Source organism: Thermobia domestica, chromosome 10, assembly GCF_964235325.1.
Source record: "Thermobia domestica chromosome 10, izTheDome1.hap1.1, whole genome shotgun sequence".
NCBI lineage: Eukaryota > Metazoa > Arthropoda > Insecta > Zygentoma > Lepismatidae > Thermobia > Thermobia domestica.
This window is the reverse complement of record NC_137463.1, coordinates 256,083,613-256,106,681: the sequence shown is the minus strand read 5'-3', so window position 1 is coordinate 256,106,681 and position 23,069 is coordinate 256,083,613. Positions and strand designations below refer to the sequence as shown.

Here is a 23,069-nt window from a genome sequence, read left to right as displayed (position 1 = left end):
ACACACATGTCGACATGACAGACAGAGTACACGTGTTATAGCTTCTTTCCTCCTCTCCCATCCCAAAGGACCGGTATAGAGGGGCATAAACTTTTGAATAATATTTTTTTTTTAAAGAAAAATCTTCATTTTCTCGAAATCCCCTTTTCAGGCATACGATTTGAACATGTGAATTATACCGTTTAGAAGGTTTCTTCATTCTAAAGATGATGAGTTAAGAACCAAAATCCTGGAACAGATAGTAATGATGCAGTAGCTGCTTAACTGAAAGTTTAAAATTTACGTTAACATCCCCAAATCTCAAAAGGGCTAACGAGATACTGTTGTTTGTCTCGTTGCAATTTTACGGAGATGGGTTGCACATGCGCACTACAGCTAGACCTTGACTTTGGCTCAATATAAGTACATCATCTCATGCATGTGCCGAAGACAAGAATATATGTAGTCTTACCTGAAGCCATTTCTCTTTCGCTCACATGGACTACTCCATATGAGGAGCCTCTCTGCCTTTTATCTTACCAATACATTTTAATAGTACTTACCATGACTCCTTTCTCGCTCTCTTTGATCATTGTACAAGCGACCATTCTGGAGACACTCTTGTAAGCGTTTGCCTACAAGTTAGAAAGGAAATATTAATTAGAAATAGTTTTCAGCACGTATATAAGAATTATGTTTAGTACCCTATCCACGTTCGTGAAGAGCAATTACATTCTAGAAGGTAAATAGAATTCTGTATTATGTAGAAACTCCTGTATGGTAACATATATGCTTCTAGTGGACCTAGCTTGAACTCAATTCCACCAAATGCATTCACCTAACATGTTAAGCAAATCAAAACCTTTGTATACTCTTCAAGCACATCTATGATAGTAAAGACAGTCTACATATGCCTTTGAAACGTTAGTTCTAATAAAATGAAGCATTAATGAATATCAGGTCTTACCTATTAGGACATAACTTACTCTATATGTAGTCCAGTAGTCCACACAACGTCTTTTCACTGTTCTATGATTTAATGGTGAAGTCTCATTCATCATCCGATATAAACGGGATATTTGGTTTATGCGCAATCAGTTATTCTATTACAGAAGCAAAAATTTTACTCTCACCAAAAAGTCACGGCGATAGGAATATATGCTAATAAAATGTGGAATTCCTTGGTTACGGTGGCGATTAATAATTGACGATTTCTCACAACCACCTCCGTTAACACTCAGCTATATTTGGAATTCAAAGTGAAGCCAAATTTTGAATTGTGGACATTACATCATGTTCCCACTTCATCACAACATATGGCACAGTGGATCTGGATTTGTACAGGAAGGTTGAAATTTTCCTCACAAGTAAACGTTACATAAGGGTGAATCGACTTGTTGCCCGAGACACATGTGTTAGAGTAGTACTAACAAGGAAATGGTCCCAACATGGCAAGTCCTAATTGGACAAAATTTCCTATAGGTTCTAATTTGAGGTCGGTGAATAACTTGGGAATGATCATTTGATTCGCTTTTGCGTATTTTACGATATATACGGGTTGCTACAAAACAGAATGCAACAAAAGACTACTGTGTAATTCCAGTCCGAATTGGACGAAATTTCGTATAGATACCGTTTAAGATCGGTGAATAACGTGAGAGTAGTAATTCGATTCGCTTTTGAATACTTTGCTAGATATACAGGGTGATGCAAATGTAAAATAACATAGAAGCATTCTGTAATACACCGGTACAGAAAGATTAAACTACATGTGAAAAGATGGCTGATGAGCGTGCTCATTCCTGATGTTACGGATGACACGTTACTGCTATTAGATCCCTGGAATGGACAGACTGATCATGATATTTTTAACGACTCCCAAATACAACAGATGTTAAACAAGAAGACGCTTCGAACACAAATAATTCTTCCGAAGACTACAAGATTTGTGCAACCACTTGACGTTTACTTTTTCCGGCAGTTCAAACTTGTCATTCGAAGAATTGAAAAATACTTTTGTCTCAAAATTATACTTGAAAATAATACAGAAAAGTTGCATGATAGAGTCTTTATGATGAAATTACATTCCGTGGTCTATCATCAATTCTGTTCCCCTGCACTGTAAGACATGTTAGTGTATGCGTGGCGCCAGGATGGATATGTAACAAAAGAACTGAACAGTAGTTTCAGAAATATTCTTCAAATTCTATTTCAAGTTGACGATGATATATGAGCAATAGAAGATTCTGAGGCAGCACTATTTCTTATCTGCACGTACTGTTCCATGGATCTTCGTAGAACTCACTTCGTTTGCAATCCACACTACCATCGATAGGGTATTATCGTTTTAACTTACATTAAGTATATTTCAATTGTAGTTTCTTTCCTTTGTGTGCTATTATGACATGTATTAGGGTAAAGCGTAGGTCTTCAGCAGTTGTTTCTTACATAGTTGCCTTATGGTATATTCTGTTTTACATCATCCTATATATATCGTAAACTACGCAAAAGCGAATAGAACGACTATCCCCACGTTATTCACCTACCTCAAATTAGTATCAATACGAAATTTCGCCCAACTCGGACTCGGATCACATGGTTCTCTTATGTTGCATTCTGTTGCCTCACTCTGTATATCTTGTAAAGTACGTAAAAGCAAATGGAATGACCATTCTCACGTTATTCACTAACCTCAAATTAGTATCTATACGGAATTGCGTTAAATTCGGAGTTGGTAGGTTGCGACCATTTCCTTTTGGAGATAAAACTGCTAAAAGGTGTGACGATATCAAATGTTTCTATTCGGACGTTATATGGAAAAGCATTCCAAATAATAAGAAGAAAGTTCTCCTGTTACTTGATTCGTGGTCTGCAAACAAAGACGACAGTCTTTCGTCAGTTTGTGCTCCAGAACGCTTTGAATTGACCAAACGGCTGATATCTGGTGGATGTACTGGCATAATTCAGACTCTGGATGTTCACTTGTTCATCGACACAAAACTTTTGTTCATCACTGATAGAAGAATAACGGGAAGTGACGTGAATATTTGACATCGTGTCACGTTCATGAAACTTCAGTCGTTCACAATTCACCAGTTCAGTCCCCCTCGATTTCGCAACATGATTCGATTCGCTTTCCATAAGGTTAGATACTTGAATGAGGAACCTGGAAGTTGGATCGCTCCTTGCGATTACTCTGTCGCATGTGTCTCGGGCAGCAACTCCATTCACACAAACGTAACGTTTACTTGGCACACTTGTCCATTTGTTACACTTGAAGAAACCAAACACCTGTCATTAAGTTTGTGAGCTTTACAAAACTACTCACTCCACTCCCTCGCATTGTATCGTTACGACTGCAAGCACTTTTCGGGTGCTGCATACATTAAGTGACGTCACTGTAACTACAACAAGCGAAAACACACTTCCGGACTGGTGTTGAAATACTTTGATCACATAATGCATTTAAGCGTATACCACAAAATTAATAATCTGCAAATAAAAGGAGAAAAATATGTTTCGTGCTTACCATAGCGCTACATTTCCTATTGCATTGGTTGCCGCCTTTCTGATCACAGCTGACTTTGATTCCGACTGAAGTCTTGAAGAAAGGCTTCTTGTTTCCTGCACCTTTGGCCACTGTACTGGTGTTGAAAATACCACATTGACAGTTGGAGAAGCTGGATGTGTTGCACAGAACAATCCTGAAAACACTATCGTTTCAGCAACATAGTGTATTATGATACAATTTCTACTTATAACAATTATAATAACAACACGTAATTGCATGTTTACATACTAAAAATCTTAATATAGGTTGTGCCGATTTACAATTAGAAAATGAGTAATAAGAATAAGGTAGACTCTCATGGTCTAAAGTTAAAGGTACTATCCCGGCATTTACCTGGCCGAACTGAATGAAAAGTCTACAAAAGTTGAGTATGATTGCGAAGACAGCTGCTCTGGCGTTGATAGAAATGAGTCTGCCTACCAACTAAGTGGCTCGGGTCGACCTCCAGTCGGAACAGAAAATTTTACTTTTTCTATAGTCGTTCGGATATGACTCAGAGATTCACCTTGCATCTGTCAAATGGAAATGAAATTAAATATTTGAGTTTTACGTCCCGCGATTATGCCGGCTAGGCTGATGGAGACGGTACAATCTGTCAAATGAGTACTTGGAATAAATTGTACAGTATACACGACCAGAGCCTGCTGTTGACTATGATTTCTTTTATGTAACAGTACACTGATCTGAAGTTGAATTAGAAACAAATGCCTACCTATTACCGTGTAGCACCAACTTTCGCTCTGATAACGGCGGATACCCGCCGTAGCGTGGACTCCACGAGGCACCTGAAGTGTTATTCTGACATCTCAATCCATATGTACTGGAAAGACTCCCACAAAGCCCACAGATTGGTGGAAAGAGGGTCGATCCATAGCCCGAAGATGTCGTTCCATGTCGCTCCAGATGTGTTGGATGGGATTGAAGTCTGGTGACAGTGATGCCCAGGAAATGTTACCAGATCAGAGGAGTACTAATCAAACTGATCTACTGCCATCCTAGAGTGGTGGGTTTCGCATTTTCCTACTGAAAAATTAGGTACCATCTGGCAGGGGAACAAATGGCAGGACATAGTTATCCAAAAGATCGCGGTAGCGTTCACCTGTGATGGACCGTGTCACTTGTGCTAGATGACCCATTTCATTCCAGGTAAACATGTCCCAGATGAGAAAATTACCAATACCGGCCTGCACAGTTCGCTGCTGACACGATGAATGCATTGCCTTGTGCGATTAGCGACGCATCGGTACGCGTCTATCAGCATGTACTAATGTAAAACGTGACTCCAATGTCCAGGCAACCTTTTCCCATATTTCTACGGTCCAGTGGCGGTGTTTCTTTGCCCATGTTTGATGTTATTTCCTGTGTTGTGTCCATCAGAAGGGGTACTCGTATGGGCCGAAGGCTTATGTACAGCATAGTGAGTAGGTGGTAGTGGATTCTGTGGTTGCTACCCCTGTCGTCGACACGCCCCCGTCCCCGGCAGTTTGCCCGTGCGAGTGCGGTTTTACTGGAAGCCAGGTACTCACGATACACCCTTGATTCAATTGCCATTGAAAATCTGAGTGTTGCAGCCATTTCCGAAATCGATCCGTCCAGTCCTCTGACTCCTACAATTTGATCATGGTTAAATGCAACCAGGTTCTTCGTCTTGCCCATCACACACTGCACTGATACGGATACCGAGAGAAAAAGCACACGGCAGCAGTACAGGTTCACTGTGTTTCATTCACTTGCACTAGTGGAGTCTCTGCAGGGCGGTTTCTGAAACTGTCCTACTGTTTCTAATTCAACTGGTGATCAGTGTACAGTAAGAATGGGAAATCCAACTTCAATTCAGACCTTAGGATCATATGGCCTGTACCGCATTACGGTGCCCTTAACCGTCTAACTTAGAATTCCACGGGATTTGACCTGAAGTCAAACAATTACGAAGCATGAACGCTTTTATGCTCACCTCTAGTCATCATCATCATCATCATCATCATTGGTATTCTACTATTATTGCCGGCTCATTTGCCGCAACTGAGAAGCGTTCATGCTCAACAGTTTTCGGCTAACCTCTTTTCCTTCACATGCGATTTTTCTGTTTTGATATTGTCCCTCAAGTGTAACCTCCTTTGCTTCCTCTTTCTTTCCTGCCACAATGCCTTCTACCATGTCTCTCATGATACAGTTCTTCTTACCCAAATCCCCAACCAGTTTCTCTTCCTCTTTTAAATATTCTAATATCTAAAATTGCTGTTCTCTCCACTACCATTTCTAATAGCCTCTCATTATTTTTCTGCTCGACCCAGCTATATCTCTCAATTCTTCTCCATATTCACATTTCAGAAGCTTCCATTCGTTTGTAATCATTTTACGTAATGTCCTTGTTTCTGCTCCATATAGTACAATACTCCCTACGAAACATTTTATAAACATTTCTCAACTCTATTCAAGCTTTCACAAAATAGACTTTTCTTCCTCCTAAAGGCTTCTTCGGCCATTCCTATCATTGCTTTTATTTCACGTTCGCACTTCATATCATTATTAACTATCTAAAACTAGTCACTGGCTGTAATTTCTCCTCTCCTACTTCTACATTTTGGCATTCACCGCTTTGTTCCAATCACCATGGCGTTTGTCCACATTTCATATTCCAATCATCCTAGCGTGGGTTAATCATATTCTTGATTAAAAGCTTTTCCCTTTGGTAGTACGAAAAACAAATAACGCGAGTAATACATCTGCTCCTCAATATAATAATGTATTTTGATCCTTTACACACAACGAAAGAAACGAAACAAGATTGAGAGCAGTATTCTTGGTCAGTGGCTGCCTCTGAGAGAAGTCATATAGGTAAAACTTTACATGCTTACGTAATACTTAGGAATAATTTATTAGGTAAGTTTCCTTACTTAACTTGTAACGATAAAATGGCAACTTCTATCGACTTCTGAAAACAGTTTCCGTTGTTGTTGCTAAAACTCGTTACGTAGAGTCAAAGTAAAACTAATCCAACCTTAATTCAATATATATAGTTTATATATAGTCAATATATATAGTGCATATAGTTTACTAGTGTCAGTTACCCGTTTCCCCGGGTTGAAATAAGAAAAGATAGTAATATGCTCGGTTAGTGAGTTACTTTTTACTATCATTGAAGTGCTCTACTATCTGATATAAGTCATTTTCGGTCGTTTTTATTTCTCTCCTCCTTCCCCCATGTTGCTGGGCTGAATTTAGATATAAAGGGCATCGAAAGTGTTATTATTCATCTCACGACTCCGAAAACTATAGATTCGACACTAATATCGGTAATTTTCGATCATTTTTGTATATATCCTGCAAGTTAAGGGGTTTAATTTGGATTTAAACAGCATCGGAAGTGTCACTTTTCGTCTCAGTGACCCCGAAAACTATGAACTCGACATTAATATCGATCTTTCTCAATCATTTTTATATATCCTTCCTCCAAGTTGCACGACCAAAGTGAAATTATAAAAAAGACATCTTAGGCCCGAACCTCACCTATGTTGAGAATTTGGTAACAGCCACTTTCATTTCTGTTTATAAGCAGGGTGGCCCAAAAGTAGGTACACAGTCCAGTACGTATCAGCTTATTGCAATTTATATCATTTCTTATTATTATTCTTCAAGTAGACTTAGTTTCTTTATTATTCGTTCTTAGTGTATTTTTACTTACATCTTAAATTCGGAACAGACGAAACAAATAAACCTATAAGCTAGAATGTTATACTTGATCAATGCACCGGTATATTTATTCTTTTGGGCCACCCTGTATAGATTTCTGACTTTTCAATGAGGCCTATTACTTTTGTTGTTGATGTCGATCAAAGACAAATAATAATAATAATAATAATAATAATAATAATAATAATAATAATAATAATAATAAATTCACCTCAACTTTCAGAAACAAAATTAAGAGTAACTTCTGCACAAATAAAAATAGATAATAATCATGAAATGAAATTAAACTTGTACCATAACGTTTCACAAATTCAACAGGAGTAAAGCAGGCAGTGATGATGAGAATGAATAAAATGGTGGAATCAGCAAAGTAGGAGGAAACGAAAGAATCCCTTGAAAACCTACATACACCGTGTTTGTCTACCACAAAGTCCACTTATCGCTACCTGAAATAGAACCAGGGATCTCAGATACCAGAAATGAGTGTTCTATGTAATCTGATTATCATGAAAAAAAAATGAGAGTTATTTTCTAGGATGAGAGGAAGTCGAGCGATGTGATGAAATTCTCAATTTTAAACAATATAAAATTGATGTTTCGGCCACCTTTTCTAAACCAAACAAAAACAAGAAATGCTTTAGATTGAAGAAAATATGAGTACTGTTTCATGAAAATTAAATTAAATTTATTTATTTATTTTGGACTTTGTGAATGTTACCGTGTAGCAAGCGATGTTGTGCCACAGAATGTAAGTTTTCCTTTTTTTAAAAAAATCTTACTGCGTCTTACACAGCATCATTAGTTTAAATAAATAGAATCAGAGCTGAAAGGAACGTAAACTTCCCATTAAACCAAGAAATGTAAGTTACTTAGTTGTAAGGAAAACTCAAATTTCTTACCAGAAAGAGAAGCTTATAATGAGTAGGCCCACAGCAATGTTCATCTTCATCTTTGCTACCTGAAAGATACATATGAAACATTAATTACATATAGAACGTACAATATTAATTATACATAATGATATTATTAGTGAATTAATAATTAATTATATAATAATATTATAATTATTAATTATTAACAAGATTATATCAATTAATACTATGATTCTGATGTTGGGACGCTTAATTGACTCCAAGAAGCTACTTCTTGTTATAAAAGTTTATTTAAAATTGAGACTCCATTTATTGTTATTTCCTCTTTTTCTTGATGATTCTTTCTTGTCAAAAAATTGAGACACGTGGCTTCCACATGCCTCGTTTAAAATTAACTTGATTTTCCTCAGGGAGTTCAGTGGAGACCGAAACAAATTATGGTGTAACGGTGCTAGGTCCGGGCTATACGATGAATCGATTAAAACATCTCAACCAATTTGTCTCAATTGGGTCGTTAAGAATGTGCGTCATACGGCATATGACACCTTTTCTGTTCACCAGTTTCGTCCGTTTATTTTGAATTGCTAGCTGTACTCGCGCTATTTTTCGACTGTTTAGGTCTGTGTCTACCGTTTTCTCAGCAGCATTAGCTCGTGATGCACAATGCCCTTCCAGTCCTACCAAACGCACAACATAACCTTCCTGAGCGTCAATGTAGTCCTTGGCACAAACTGTGGAACGTTTCCTCACTTCAATTACAATATTGTTCTCACATTATAGTCAGTGACGTAACTAAGGAGGGCAAATGGGATTTTTACCCCGGGCGAAGGATTGAGACAACACAAAATTTGTAAAATATTTGGGGAGCGTTTCGGTTTGGTTGGTGAAGAGGGTCTAAGGCGAATTCTTGCCCCGGGGGGATAACTAGCGTATATGCGTCGCTGATTATAATAATAGGTTACCCATTTTTCATTATTAGTGATCAAACACTTCAGAATTGGTTCAAATTTTTTGCATTTCAGTAAAGTTTTGAACATATCTATAATGATCAAAGATAAAAGCGGAAATAGTTGCACCTCAATCAACGAACTCCGTGCCTTATCATTTATCAATGATCTCTGGACCTTATCAAGCATGACGATCCATTGAGTATTTTTGAGATATTTGACTCCCGGATAGACACTCACACCCTCGTACATATGGGATAGTAATAAAGATTATAAATAAAGATAAATACCTTGTAAATAAGGATTAAAGATGAATAAATCGTAAATAAAAAAAGTTTGATAAATTAAACTCTTTAAAAATGGACAAAAGAAAACTATTGAAAAAATAAGAAACAGCAAGCTTAAGAAATTCTTTTCTAGTCTTTTTTTTCTATTTTTCAATGGTTAAATTACATGAAAATAAATGTCATTTAAGTCAAAAAACAGACTCAAAAAATTGGTCAAATTTACTCCTCTCCTATTTTCTCCATGTAAACAAGAAGTGCTTTTGCAGTGTATTAGCGTGTATTTGGACTACTTCATTGTTTCACATACCAATTTTTATGACTGTATCCGCAAGAGGGAGTGAATGATCCCCCCAAAATCCTGATGCAAAGCAACAAAAAAATCTACCCTCCCCTTTCTCTGTCGTGGTACACTCATGTCCAAAATTATTGTCGCATGTCTATAAATAAGTTTTTATAGGAATATAATGTGATAACGAATTCGCCCGGTATTTCTTACAGTGTTAGTATGTGTATAATCGGCAAAGATATGTATGTGGCAAATTTCATGTCAAAAGAGCAGTAAATAAGAACAATAAAACGAAAATAAAACTTTCTTGTCCATTTAGCAACATTTTGTTTCACTCATTCTAATTTTCGTATTCATAATTCTTTTCCTATGAAATTTACCACAAATATACATTTCCTGATTATACACATAGTATCAGTATTAAAAGTACCCTGCAAAATCATTATCAAATTATATTCTTACTAGAAGACAGTTATAGATATGCGACAATCATTATGGACATGAGTGTACATAGCAATGCTTTTTTTTAAGTCAAGTTCCTACGTGAACCCGTGTCCGGACCAGAGCGGCACAAAAATTTCGTACAAAATTTGTATATTTTTTTAGATTTCCCATTTTTGGTGTGTAATACGGACAAGTTAGTTGTACCGTTGGAAAGTATGATCTATTCTGAAGAAAGAAACGAGATATGAATCATGATCCACTTATAAATAGTAAGGAAGTAGTATCTTTTTGAGTGAAAGTCTAAAATTTACCTCAAAAAGTGGAAATTCTAAAAGGCTTAAAGCCTTGATGAAGCATTTGCGTCCCTCGGCGTTTAAAAGGTTACATGTTTAGGTTTAACTCCCAATTTCAATTTGTACATTTGTTAAAACGTTTTAGTTACAGTTTTCAGTATAATTCCGATTCAAATAATTGCACTAATATATTAAGAAAGCATGTCTTACCTGAATGTCCTGTTTTGAACTACTCGACAATGTCCTGAAGAATAATGAAGCAGCTATAACCTGAAGGGCTATAATACTGAAATGCCCGAACGAATTGAAAGTAAGGGTGATAATATTCAATGTCTGTAAACCAATAAGCTTTTACTACATCATTTATCATGTGACGTTGACAAACACAGGAAGTTACGTAGTTGTTGAAACTTCATGATTGTTCTAGAACCTTCTTCACCGGATATTTGTATGTATCTTAAGTTACATTTATTGTCCACCTTCGTCTCTGGCTGTTAATTTGGTAGCAAATGGTAGCACAATATATTGTTGAAATTATGACAGGATGTTGATCATATTTGTTTATATTAGAATTACTTCCGTTTCGTGAGTCAGAGAAACGAAATACTTATATTTGTACAAATATTGTGAATAACAGGATACACCAATGAATCACTTTTATACAATAGTATTCTGTGTATGCATAAAAATGCCTAGTTTGCTATTGTTTAAGCACTTGGAAAGGGTATATTTGTTACTTACTGAGCGAGAAAAACAAAAGAATAATAGTTTCAGAATCTAATCTAATATAAATAAAATAAAGAGTTTGCTTGTTTGTTTGTCTGTCTGTCTGCCTGTGTGTAGCCTGGGGACCACACGAGTGGACCGAGAGTTACCAAATTTTGATCAGCTGTACCTTGGCCCAGTCTCCATATCAAGACTAAGCACTTTTTTAAAATTTCGAACCAGGGGGGTCTCAGGGGGGCATATACCGGGACATGTATAAGTAGTCGAAAATGACCGATATTAATGTCGAGTTCATAGTTTTCGCGGTCGCTGAAATCAATGGTGACACTTCCATTAGCGATGACTTCCAAATTTAGATACAATTGTATGCGGGCCGGGGGAGTGAGCGGGGGAAGGGCGGATACCGAGACATGAAAAAATAGTCCAAAATGACCGATATTAGTATCAAATCCATAGTTTTCGCGGTCGCTGAGATCACTGGTGATACTCCCACAGGCGTTGACTTCCAAATACAGCCTCCGTGCGAAGCATGGGTATATTCAACTAGTCTATAATATATTAATGATAACAGAATAATAACAATAGTAGTATGAAGTGAATATTGCATACTTTAATAATACTCAATTTTTGCTCTGTTATGGAACAATCCAGTAACATCTTTGAATTGCTTTTAGAATGCTAAAAATTGAACTGCTTTCTAACTTTTAGATTAGAATTAGAATTAGGAATTAGATTTGAGGGCTCGACATCTATGGCATTTAACCTGTCACGTATGAGGGATGGTGCCCCTTAGCGATCATACTATTAGAAGAAAGGATTGGGGAAGGAAGGAAGCGGCCTGCGACCTATATGTTAGGTACCATCCCTTCATTTGCCTGGTATGAATGAGGGAAATCCAGGAATAAACCTCACTTTATATGGCTGGCCTGAAAAAGATCTTACACTTTTTCGACCGAGAGGGAATCGAATGTAACTTTTAGAATATTATAGATTAAACCAACAGTTTATAAAGACAATCTGGACACCTACTGACCAAGCCAATAATAATAATAATAATAATAATAATAATAATAATAATAATAATAATAATAATAATAATAATAATAATAATAATAATAATAATAATAATAATAAAAATAACAACTTAAAAGTGAGAGTGGTGTTAATACTCAGTATATGCAAAGATTGAACTCCACCATTGAACATTTAGGAAATTACAAAAAAGTAATTGAAAATGAAGTGACATCTTTCCGTTTTACATCTCATGGTTCCGCATGGAGGCTAAAAGAGAGAGTACTGATGAGAATGTATTAAGTTGTGGTAAGAAGAAAGTGGGAGATAACGAAAGAACTACAAAGAAATCAACGAACACAATGTTTGTACACCACAAATTCCACTTTGCACAAGCTGAGATCGAATCAAGGAGCCGACGAAAATTTAATTGAAGCAACTAAAAGCAGATAGTTGTAAAAGTTAGAATATAAAACAAATAATTTATACAATTAAAACATATTTTATTTTAGTCATTTTAAGGGAGGGAGATAGGAAAAACAGAAATTTCTGTTCTGCCTAAGGGTAAGATAGAAACGAGAATTTTAGGAATGATTAAAAGATTGCGATCTTGCCCAATAATTAGTTTTTGGGTCTGGGGATACAAAATTTTGGAACGGCCCCTAAATCGAGTTTTCGTATTTTCTGCTTCATAAGCACGTCATACTAAGTTAATTTATAGTTTGGGTTTGGCTACACTGTTTGTAGTTCTCCAGATATAAAGCATATAAGAAAATTTGTGATTGAAATATATTGGATCTTTTGATCCAAAAATGTGTTACAAAGTGCTGGGGGGTTCTCAGGCAGAACAGAAAAAGTACCAAAGACAATTACTGTGAAAAAAGTTTGGAATCAATTTTCGGAATAAGTAACAGGAAAATTAAAGTATGACATTGTCCTCAGAGGATGAGAATTTCTCGTTAAGTACTTAAATGGTAATGAAAGTTACGGTAAAGATATAAACGTTTAGTTTAGGATATTATCATGAGTATTGAAGGAGCTAAAGTGCTAATGGACGCCTAATCCCGTAAGACTGTTAAATACAGTAGGAGAAAATAATGTTGTACGGTAAAATTTGGCCTTTTGTGCATTACATTCTATTAAACCTAAAGTCGTGTCTGCTAAGGGAAAGTATTCGTTTCTTACATATTTTTTTGGCTAAACTTAAAATTAAAATAAATAAATAAATAGTTCTTACTACTTCATTTAAATTTTTATGGATTTATTTTGGGCAATTAAATGTAACGAAAATCGAGGTTAAAACGTTCTTTTAGATCTCTAGTATAATGTGGAGTTCCAGTCATACGTATATAATGGGAAATCAAACACAGACTTCACACATCAAAGAATCATGCGAAAGAAGAAAAAAATAGTTTGTTGGAGCTTAATGTGCCTCTCCAGCATTGATGCTATAGAAATCGGAACCTGTTTGTTTAGAAGATGAGATGATGATAACATTTATTGACATTAAAGATGTAAATTGTTTGTGCCAACATATGATGTACTGGTTACAATAGGAAGTTGTTAAAAAAAAAAAAAAAGATGATATGGAGAGTACTCATGACTTAGTTTTGAATAGTTTTGAGGTGACGTTAGAAATTAATGCAATGCATATTTCTTTATGGTTTATGAGTTCAAATTTGTAAGCATTATTAATAAGGTACACAATTAGTGTATTTTTTATATTCACCTGACAGCGCTTATTGTGTGTAAAATGAGCGTGGAACATGGTGACTCAGTGGTAGAGCGTTTACCTCTATTTCATGGGGACCTTGGTTCAATCCCCGGCCAAGTAAGTCGTGGTTTTTCTAGAGGCACTCCCGTTTCCTCCCACATTCTCATTCCATCAATTATTCCATCATAATTCACTTGCCTTAATCATCCATTTCCATCAGCCTAATCTAGACATGATCGTGTGACGTCAAACTGAAATATTTCATTAATTTCACTTTTGTATGTAAACAGGTTTTGTATATATACTTATGGATTAGTAAGATATGGAATAGGAGAAACCAATAAGTCTGAAGCTGGTATTGGTTTGTAGTGTTGTCTATGAGGTTGAGTGAGCCCAGCTCTAGTCCAGGAGAATCATTTGGGGCTCTAGACGGGGGAGATTGCCTCCCTGAGTTTGACAGTTGCATATGATTTTAATTCATAATATAGTAATATACGTTGTTATACCTGTAAAAATTGTTCATGGTGAGTGCTGCTTTATACACTTTAGCCGCAAAGTTCTCTTACAATGTTAGGCTTACAAGTTAAGCCTAACGACATATACATTTTTCCACATATATAACATTCCACTAAACCAATCATTGCCAAAATGTCAATGTGAATGTTTACTTTAATATAATCTATAATTCCAATGAAAAGCTAATCTAAACAAAAACATATTTATAAAATATATAACCATGAATAAACAGTCAATACATCATAGCAAAAACTATATAATTTTAATCTAAACAATCCACATATTACAGTTTAATTTTTATTTTCTTTAAAACATTTTCACTTTGACATGTGTGTACTTACTGCAGCACTTATTTCCCAACATCTTTCCCGGGTCTTCGCAAACATTTTAACTCCTAACATTTTCCTCGGGTTTTCGTAAATAGCCCTTCTGTACTTCTCGTTCAACCTTTATGACCAGCAACCTACTCACTGACATAGCTTTCCTGTTCTGAAGCATCTTGACATCCTAATGTTTCTGAGCACTAAGCTCCTTTTGAACACACAGCTCCTCCTGAGCACCAAGCTCACTTTAATCTGAGCACAAAGCGCCACTGAGCACACAGCTCCTACTGAGCACTTAGATACTCTAAAAGCTCCTCCTGAGCCCCAACATAGCACTTAGCTCTTGATAAAATTCCTTTCGAGCTTTCACTGAGCACACAGTTCCTCTTGAGCTTCCCCTGAGCACACAGCGTCGGTACGCAAAAACCAAAATATCAATGCAAAATCTACTGACATTTAGGGTTTTGCCCCTCAGTCCCAAACAAAATCTAAAATGACGCTACTGCTATAGACCCTATGTTTGATTCCAGATAGATGCACAACCAGAATCGTATAAAGTCATTCATCAGGAAGGCATTGATATTTTTCTGTTCTTAGTCTATGTAGCACTCAGCTTTATTGTGATGCACGTTTGTTAAACCACCTGATTTGCTTTTATTAAAATGAGTGTGTATAATAAAATCCCGTATTTCAATAACCTCTATTTCCTCGTATAAAGCATTTCTTTATGTTCTCTTCCCTTTTAAATTAGACTCATTTTTCAGTTTTTAATTAAACTCTGTTGTGTGGACTAATCTTCATTCCATTCACGTCAGCATTGACAATCATTCCTTTAGCGTCCTTTGCTTTCGATCGTGCAGAACAGAACGGAAGAAAATCAGCATGTACGCATCACTGACGTCACAATCCGAAGAGAACCCGGAACTCGAAAATAACAATGTAAGTGTCTGTCTTTCTTTCTTTGATATGTGTCCAGTTTCATGTCACGTTGAGTTTCGAGGATTCCAGAGAGTCTTGGAGGATCGAAATGTGAGGACCCTAGAAACAGTTCGATGGACCGTCGACCGATCTCAGGAGAATCGAATGTTCGTTTTCTATATGTCACACCTACGTCATTCTGATGTTTTTGTGGGAGGCATCTCACCACCACTGAAGGATAACTGAATATGGTAATCGAGGGACTCGAAGGAGGAGTTGGGAGATTCCACTGAGGAATCAAAAGTACCGGAAAGAGTTGTGTCATTTCTGCAAGCGAAGGAACGATAATGTCGTCATCGCGGTATTGTTTATGACGACATAAACACATATTCCATGAAGTCCATCTTATCTAAAATACAGTGAAAATTACATACACACACTGGAAAATACATATGCTAACTCTTTCTAAAAAAGAAAAAAACTTTCATATCTGTCCTCTTTTGCTATGTTTTATACAGGGTGGCCACAAAGTTCCGTTACTCTTCAAAATTAGTAACATAAACCACTAAACGAACGTAAATAACTACACGGGAAGAACTGAATGTCATGAACAACAATGCTTTCGAGAAATCTTATTGAAATACGAAACATTAAGTTTCCAAAGAATCAGTCTGTCGACTGTTATTATCATGACAAAGAATGATACGCCATCAGGTTCTGTTCGATATTTTGCGGAGCATTGTAGGTGTAACTTGAGTGAAAACTTGTTTCACAGCTTTTGTCAGTTCAACAGTGATGTCTTGTTTCATGTGCTTTTGGATAGTCGACCGGGGCAAACCCAGTTCCGCAGATCACTTAAACGTTGAATTCTGCGGCCATCTCTCCACGAACGCCGAGACGAAACAACACGTTTCTGCTCGTGTGGAGGGTCTGCCACTTTTTTCTTATCCTTCACATTTCCTGTGTCGAATAGTTTCCGTTCCCACCGTAAAAGTGTTTGTTTCGGGGTAGGATCTCGTTAAAACTTGGTTCGAGAGTCTTCACGCATTTCTGTCAGTGTCTTATAACTGTGTGATTTCTCATGCACCCAACAATTTGCAATAGCACGATCTTCAAGACTGTAACTTGAAGTACCAACCATCGTTCACGTAATCTGAAACAATGCAAAACCATACATTAGCATTTATAAAGGGGTAACGGGAAACTTATATTGCATTTATCAAGGGGTAACTGGACTTTGTGGCTACCCTGTAAAAATTCAAGTCATGACTTCTCTTTCAAAATTACTGTAATATAAGTTTTACCACATAACTATAATCTTATTGAAGGATTGCAGTTCGAAACCTTTTATGTGTAATAGTCTATAGTAAAGTTTAATGTTTACCGATTTTAATCATCGGTGGTGGAGAAAATATACCTAAATTTAACTTATGGGGTAGCATTCCTCTATCAGTTTTAATTCTGCCTCTTTGCCCAGAGCATTACTGACAACCAGTATTGTATCTGTGTATATGAAAATAAAGAATTTCCTATATCAAGCAGTTAACTTCCCTTCATCAAGATACAATAACAAAATATAACACAAATTTTAAAAATGTGATTCCAGCCACTATTTTCGGATTGGGTCTGAGCTAAGAACCTTTCTCGTGAATCAATCCCACGTCCAAATAACTAGTGGATTAACCACTCGACGTTATTTCGGCCCACAACAAATAGTAACATACTATTGTCGTATATGTCATCATAAAATATTAGATACGCTATCTTGTATAAAAACAGGAAAAAAGACTGTTACTGTCTTTGTTTTTTGATTTAATTTTGAGTTTTGAGTCCCTTTCAGGAGCGAGGCTACATGAGACGTGGATTTACAGTTTAACGTGGGATATGAATCTGAGTATCTCACACCAAAGGCAAGTATATTAACCGCGTTAGCGATGGAAGGTGGTGTTGGATAAACAGATATTCCGAGAGAAGAGTTAGTGTAGTGCTGAGGTACTTGAAAGACAATTAGAGATATTTTAGAACCAGTTTCAACAATTGTTACATAAAAAAATGCGCATCACCACTAGAACAATATGTCATTATCAAAGTCGTACATGAGGAAGGGGATGTTCGAGACCATAACCACTGAATGAGGCATCGCAATTCTATTGCTTTATTGTGGTTTGAAAACAAATCTAGAGTACGGTGGTTCAGTGGTAAAGTGCCTACCTCATGTGCGTGGTGTCCCTGGTTCGATCTCCGTCCAAGTAAGTTTGTGAAGAACAACATTATGTCTGTGCTCTCTCTCAGAGTACCTCCTTTTCCTCCCACTTTCTCATTCCACAATTTCTTCCATCATCACTCACTTGCTTTAATCAATGCCTCCTTTAGGCTAAAGCTCATATTCGTGAGACATAAAACTAAAAGATTTTATTTCATTTTAAAAAAAACTATTACTAGAATTTTAAATAAATCAAGTATAAATAAGATAGTAATGTGACCACAGAACAATTTTCCATTGTAAAATTATATATATATATATAATATATAATACTTACTTTGTGCAAATGTGGTTCATTGTTTGGAGTTGAAGTGGGATAAGGCTTGGAAGCTAATCCACCTAAGCAGAGTGCACGAGACAAGAGTTCTAGTTGTCTCGTCTCAAAAGAAATATCATATTGGAGGAACTGTCTCGACTCGTTGCCAACCGTGATTCACATTCAAAAACAAGAAAAAATCATGAAAACTTCCGATTTTTTTTTTAAAAAAACAAAAAAACATGATGTTTGTTTTCTTTAAGCCGTCACATTATTTCCTTATATTTGAGTTTTAAATCGGCCAAGTACAAGAAGAAATATCCTCTCAATTTGGTTTATTGTGGTTCCGGGTTCGATTCCATGTGGCAATACTCGGTCGAAAAAGTGTAAAAAGTTTTTTTTCAGGCCGGCCATCCTGAATAAGGTTTTTCCTGCGTTTTCCTGATTCCCAACAGGGAAATTCCGGGGTGGTACATAACTTATAGGTCCTAGGTCGCTTCCTTCTTTCTCTCCCTTTCCTCCGATAGTGTGCTCGCCGAAGGACGTCATCCCTCAAACTTGACGGACTAACAAGGCCATAGATGCCGAAAGCTCTTAAGAGTCTTCATCCCAGCGAAATTAAAATACCGCTAATTTTACAGTAATTATGTGATATCTTCTAATAGATAAAAGATAATTGAAATATAGAACAAGAACGCCCTAGACAATATTATTTTGCGTGAGGTACCGTTATAACAAGTCACCTAGTGGCTTTCCGTTTACAGCTGTTTAGAAACGCGAAAATAAATGCCGATTTTCAAAATGGCTCGAAATCGAAAGCAGATAAGTGAGTCGTGATAACGGTTTCTCATGTAAAATGATATTGTCTAGGGCGCTCTTGTTCCACATTTCGATTATCTTTTATCTATTTGAAGATATCACATAATTAATGTAAAGTTAGCGGTATTTTAATTTCGCCGGGATGAAGACTTAAATCTGAATCCTAAATCCCTTAAAAATTTATTGCGTTCGTATCTAATGTTACTAAGCACGCACGCCAGCTCTTGTTACTTATCAAACTATTGATCAGTATATAGCTGGTATTTTCAACGACAGATGTCAGAATAATACACGTGAAGATAATGTAGTTTTCTTTGGTGCCGAAAGATGGCAGTGAAGTTCACTCTTGTTTCGTTTTCCAACATCAAAATTCCCTGTATTGCAGCATAAAAAATTAAAGTTACTATTGCGTTGTAGTAAACATGGAAAAGAGAGAATTTTGAGAAGGGACAATCAAGGTCAATGGAAAGATAGACATATTCGGGTAAATGCTGACATGTTATGAATAAACCAAAGCGCCTATGGTTTCTAATGTGAAATGGATCATGTCCTTTTTTTTCCTTTCATTTTTCTAACTGACGTAAGATATTGACAACTGCAGTGAAGAAACACCATTGTGATGCAAAACGTTTTGAATATAACATGAGATAAAGAGTTAGAATTTGCTGAAAGTAGTTGAAACTCATACAGAATAGTATTCTGTGTAAGTGCGAGGAGTTAACATAAAGTTTGTAAAATCACCTAGACGGTAACGAACTACAAACAACTCCGGACATGCATTTTATACTTAGGTTCTTGTATGTTAACCATGCAAATTCTAACCGTGCAAGAAGTGTGACCCGTGAGAACAACTTTTTCTTTCTTTTTCTTGCAGGTAAATCACCGAAAGTGTGATGCTTAATCAGCTTAAGGCAGGCCCATAGAAAGCCTCAAAATGTAGGGGGGCCCGTCTGAAGTTCGGGGGTGGGCGATCCAACCATATGATAGTTCATCACCGTATTATAGTTCATTTGCAAGCCTACCGTGAAAATTTTAGGGGAACCAGCAAAACTTTAGGGGGGCCCGGCCCCCTAGACCCCCTGGATACGGGCATGGCTTGAGGCAGGAAGTGTCATCAAGTTCATCAATTCACCTTCAGGAGAATTCAGCAAGGCAGATCCACGAAGAGATTAAAATAGTCTATGGGGAGGAAAGCCCATGCTATGAGATGGTACCCAAGTAGAAAAGGCAATTCCAAACTGGACATATGATCTCCGCAGATGCCTCTAGATCTGCAAGATCATCTTTGACTGATGATAACGCCTTCACGAGAAAGTTGAGACCATCATAATGGAAGACAGGAGGATAACCATTGAAAGTATTATGTGTGCAATATATGAGTTATGGGTCTGCCTGAAATAACATTCACAACTAGCCGCATCTTCAGGAAGTTTCAGCATCGTGGGTGGAACAACTTTCCAAGAGAAATGTTGCATCGCTGTGAGGTGGATGAAGAGGACTTTCTCGGCTGACTACTGACAAAGAATGAAAGTTGGGTTTATCTTTATGATCTTGAGACAAAGGAAATGAGCAAGCAACGGAAACATCCCTTTTTCCCATACTTAAAATGCCACGAATGCAGAATATGCTGCCAAGGTAATGTTTTCCCGTTTCCAGGACTGTGAATGGATCATCATGAGAGGGACAAAATACAGGGTGGCCCAAAAGTAGGTATACAGTCCCGTTCGGGATCAACTCATTGATTTTTATATCATTTCTTATTGTTATCCATCAGGTGGACTTCTTTATTATTTGTTCTTAATGTCTTTTCACTTATATATTAAGCTCGGAACAGCCGAAGCATATAAACTTATAAGATAGAATGTTATAATTGATCAATGCAGGGGTGTAGACATACTTTTGGACCACCCTATATTACTTGTACCTATTATTCCTATCTCCTGACTAAGTTAGGAGAACTGAAGAAGAAGCGTCATAGATTTATCACAAAAGAGATGCTGTTTTTGACAATGCATCCGCTTATTCCGCCCATGTATCCATGTGAAGTCAGTGTAACTAGGATACGAAATATTGTTTCACCCATACTTACCGGATCTAGCACCAAGTAAAGTGTTTCTCCTCCCAGAAACGAAGTATCTACTTAGAGGATGTTATTTTGACAGTACGAATTACATTGAACTGGGGTTTTAAAGCCAAACTGCAGAATTACAAAACGGCCTACGAAAGAACCGCTGCGAAAAATGTGTCGCTAGGTACGGTAATTACGTAAAGAAGGGCTAATACCATCACGGTGTCATAACTCTGCAGAATAAATTTCTTTTAGGTAATCGCACGAGTTTTTTTTTTTTTTTTTTTTTTTTTTTTATATATCCGTTGGTATACGTCAACCTACTGACTCATTCATCACCCGATCGAAAATGTTCTGCGTATGTACGAACGTGACAATTTGTGTATATATTTTTCGTAACTTTCTGTGCCTGCCCGCTAATCTAACGACACCGTACAAAAATAATTGCATTTCCTCGTTTGTCCGATTTGGGTGATTTTTTCTTTTTTTGATATGTTGCAGCTAGGAACCTCTCGGGCAATTCTTTATATGGGGCCTACTCCCTGTGACCTTCAGAGGTTATCAAAGGTCACACAACGAGTGTTGGTAGGTCTGGTTGAAACGTGGAATACAAAAAAAAATATTTATTTTGTTATATTGATCTACGGCAATTGAGAGTTGTTCACGTAAAAACCGCGTGATCGTCAGAGGTCACCAAAGGTCACGAGATCAGTTGCATTTGAAGTGGGTCCATTTGCAATGTGGAAACATCAATTGTTCTAATGGACGCCTGCAAAGGAAAGAGTCGTCGGAAAGAAGGAGTTTCGGCTGATTTCTGTACAAACTGCGTTTAATTGTGGAAGCAATAGTTGCAGATAGGGTAAGATGTAAGAAGAGTTGTGAACAAATGCGCCGATCCTGGGGGAAAGGGCCTCCCAAATCTCATGTGGGCCCTCTATTGTATTTATGAATATACAATATTTGACAATTTGAGTGCAATTTGTCGTAAAATCTTCGTATATATATACCTTGTGCATCTGAATGTCCTCCCCCAAATTTACAGAGAAATCAGCGCCCTTGGTTGTAAAGATAGGAATAATTGATACAAAGAGAATTGACACGAACCCTTGAAATAAAAATGATTAAGCGGTTAAGTGGTAGCGGAAGTGGGCCTGAAAAGTTAGTGAAGTTAAGATAGGGAGATTATGAGAGAGCATAGGATCTCGAAATCAGCTGACAGCGACATTCCTACGACCAGCAATTGATAGAAAATGCGTGCTATATATGCGGAAGGACATTTCGAGCTGGTTTCATGAGAAGGTTTACCGGACCAAAGAGCATGAAATAAAGGATGTGGCACAGCAGTATCGAGAAGAGCCCAAGTTGTTGCCAAAAGAACTATACAAAGACAGTAGGTTATGCATTGACTACCACATGCGAATTATAAGCCTAATACATGAGGACGAAGAAGTTAGGATTCCCATGAACTTGCACGTTGTCACAGATTATCTCCATTCATATCTGATATGACATGTTTGAGGACTACTCTGCCGGCTAACGTCTCCCACAACACGTTTCGATTTGTGACTTTCCATACATCACTACTGCATTTTGTGTGCCACGTTTGCGACATTTCCCACATAAAAACCGTTGTGTGACCTTTGGTGACTGGAGGTCACAGGGTTGGTCGTTGAGAGTTGACCCCCCTTTAAACAATTGACCGGGGATTCTCCAGCTACAAAATATCCAAAAATCACCCAAATCAGACAGACGAGGAAATACAATGCTTTTTGCTCGGTGTACTTTCTCGCTCTCTCTATCAGACAATGTTACCGATAAAGACAATAGCATATGTCAAAGGTATAACAGCGATTAACAAAAATAAGCGTTTGTTTGAAAATATATTTTATTTCAGTTTTTCGTTATCAGATTGAACAATAATCAGAACGTCCTGATACCACATAGAATATGATATTAATATTTGTATGAATGTTGTCAATTAACTATAGGGTATGAGTAAGTAGAGTTTCTTATTTTTTGTATAATCTTAAAAAGACGGAGAATAGGAATTGTACTGGTTCTCAACTTTAATCAGATCTTTAAA

At 37.0% G+C, this 23,069-nt stretch overlaps 1 protein-coding gene across 1 annotated transcript in view; it reads right to left on the bottom strand.

Moving 5' to 3' along the window:
* LOC145662208 (uncharacterized) overlaps nucleotides 1-10,813 on the bottom strand; it is a 65,949-nt gene extending 55,136 nt beyond the window's left edge. The window contains exons 1-4 of the mRNA XM_081727542.1: nucleotides 10,583-10,813; nucleotides 8,143-8,201; nucleotides 3,509-3,683; nucleotides 543-614 (exon numbers count right to left, since the gene is read on the bottom strand). Coding sequence (XP_081583668.1) covers nucleotides 543-614; nucleotides 3,509-3,683; nucleotides 8,143-8,192 — 297 coding nt within the window. The 5' untranslated portion in view covers nucleotides 8,193-8,201; nucleotides 10,583-10,813. The remainder of the gene's footprint in view (nucleotides 1-542; nucleotides 615-3,508; nucleotides 3,684-8,142; nucleotides 8,202-10,582) is intronic.
* Nucleotides 10,814-23,069: the final 12,256 nt, after the last annotated feature.